Raw genomic sequence first — 2349 nt, 5'->3', positions numbered from 1 at the left:
AAGGTATATTCCTTTTAACCTAGAATTGCTTCCTTTCATGGCCTCAAGAGTAGGATTTCAAAGTCACTTATATTATTATATACAGAAAACTGTAAACTTTCCTAAGGTCAGACTAACTCCTTGCTTCTGAAATGATGAAAGTATTAATGCTAAAAACAATAGATAACATGGACGTTTCAAAGTGTTGAAATGGGTGGAAGGATGAAGCCTCATTAAACTTTGTGAACAAGAATTTAGTGGAAAAATGAAGTCTGGAGCAGAATTTTGAAAGTGTGTTGAACATGGTTTGGCAGAGAAGGCAGAAACTATCATTTAGCAGAAACTGCATGCAAAGAAAGAAAGAAAAAAAAACTTCTATATAGAAAACAAATATACTTCAAATTTTCTCCCAAATTTTATAAATTTCCTTTATATACCCTTTTCTCACTTTTTTTCAATGTTGTAACTTAATAAGTCGATGTTGCAAGTTACTTTAGGTTGACAATCTTTGTTCTTTTGGATAATTCAAATGTACATTTGAATTCTCTAAGTGCTCTGTTAAAGAGAAATCAGCATGAGGTATTATTGAACTGACCGAATATGGTAACTCTTAATTAACTTTTGTTGTAGAGAATTTCAAATGAATACAAAAATAGACAGTAGTATAATAAGCCTCCATGTACTTATCGTGTAACTTCAACAGATAACTTACAGTTAATCTGTAGCCCCATCGCCTGCTCAGTTCCCCCAGCTGTTATTTTGAAGCACATCTTTGCATACCATTTCATCCTTATACATCTCAGTATGTATCTCTAAAAAATACTTTTAAAAAAGTGTAATTACAGTGCCGTTTGTTATCACACCTAAAAATCAATAAATAGTGACTCGTTAATATTACTGAATATCTACAAAGTGCTCAGATTTTCTTGTAAAAATAATTAAATTTTTTTTTTACAGGTTGACTGTATCAGAATCAAAATAAGATTTATACTTTGTGATTGGTTGACATGTTTTAAAAACTCTTTTAAAAGTTTCTCTTCCATCCTTTCTTTTTTTCCTTGTAATTTTTTTTTTTAAATAATCAGATTGTCTTGAGTTTTCCACAGTGTGGTTTTTGCTAATCATATTCTGTGGTATAGTTTAACATGTTCCTCTGTCCTCTCAATTTCTTGTAAGTTGTTGATTGGATCTAGAGGCAATACATACTTTTTATACTTAATCATCTGTAATTTTTTTTTTTTTCCCCAAGACAGAGTCTCACTCTGTCGCCCAGGCCTGGAGTGCAGTGGCACGATCTCGGCTCACTGCAACCTCTGTCTCCCGGGTTCAAGCAATTCTCCTGCTTCAGCCTCGCGAGTAGCTGGGACTATGGGCATGCAGCATCACGCCTAGCTAATTTTTGTATTTTTAGTAGAAACGGGGTTTCACCATGTCGGCCAGGCTGGTCTTGAACTCCTGACCTCGTGATCCACCTGCCTTGGCCTCCCAAAGTACTGGGACTACAGGCGTGATCCACCACACCTGGCCATCTGTAATATTTTTAATAGCTGAACCTGTATTTAGTTTGGATTGGGAATGCTCAAAATAATCCAGGAGATTTTTTAAAATCACAGTTTATTATCATATTATTATATTTACTATAATATACCTATCTCTTAAAGACATCATAATTTACTAAAACTTAAAATATTGTTTTTATGCTATGTCTAGAAATTGAATTCAGAAATATTTGCTGATTATTTTTAAGACTCTAAGACAGAAAACATTTTTTTCCTCTTGCAGACTAAGATGCACTTAGATTTAGTTTGAAAGTTGGCTATTTGTATGCCTTCTCTTTGTATTTGTTTATGAGACTGTAGTTTACAGTTCTTTTTGGGCTGTTTGGGAGCAGAGTAGACGAGGGATGACAAAAACTAATATTAGTACATAATTTGTAGTAGATATGGATGAAATTGTTCTCCTTCTAATAAGTAAAAGTAGTCCAAGATTATTTTTGACCTAAGTTATAGTTAGAATACTTCATTATTTTATATGATGGATGTACAATTGTTCTTATCTAATTTACCACTTTTACAGAAACAGCTGTTATACCCATTAATGGTTCACCTCGAACACCCAGGCGAGGCCAGAACAGGAGTGCACGGATAGCAAAACAACTAGAAAATGATACAAGAATTATTGAAGTTCTCTGTAAAGAACATGAATGTAATATAGATGAGGTAATTTAACTTCATGATTTCTTTAAAACAGTTAAAGTAGATGTAGATGTAAGTTCTCCCTAACAATATTTACTTCTTTTGTGATGAGCATGTTTTTTGTAATTAGTGCTAACTCTTTTGCAGTAATAAAATATTTAGAAAAAATTAATTT

At 32.8% G+C, this 2349-nt stretch overlaps 1 protein-coding gene across 1 annotated transcript in view; it reads left to right on the top strand.

The window, feature by feature from the left end:
- The window catches only part of RB1 (retinoblastoma 1), a 198301-nt gene that overhangs the window by 78227 nt on the left and 117725 nt on the right, over window positions 1-2349 (top strand). Inside the window, exon 7 of the mRNA XM_011998626.1 lies at window positions 2056-2198. Within this exon, the coding sequence (XP_011854016.1) occupies window positions 2056-2198 (143 nt within the window). The remainder of the gene's footprint in view (window positions 1-2055; window positions 2199-2349) is intronic.

The sequence above is a fragment of the Mandrillus leucophaeus genome, unplaced genomic scaffold (assembly GCF_000951045.1).
Source record: "Mandrillus leucophaeus isolate KB7577 unplaced genomic scaffold, Mleu.le_1.0 Scaffold577, whole genome shotgun sequence".
Classification (NCBI taxonomy): Eukaryota; Metazoa; Chordata; class Mammalia; order Primates; family Cercopithecidae; genus Mandrillus; species Mandrillus leucophaeus.
The sequence above is the reverse complement of the archived record's forward strand: the minus strand, read 5'-3'. Positions and strand labels throughout refer to the sequence as shown.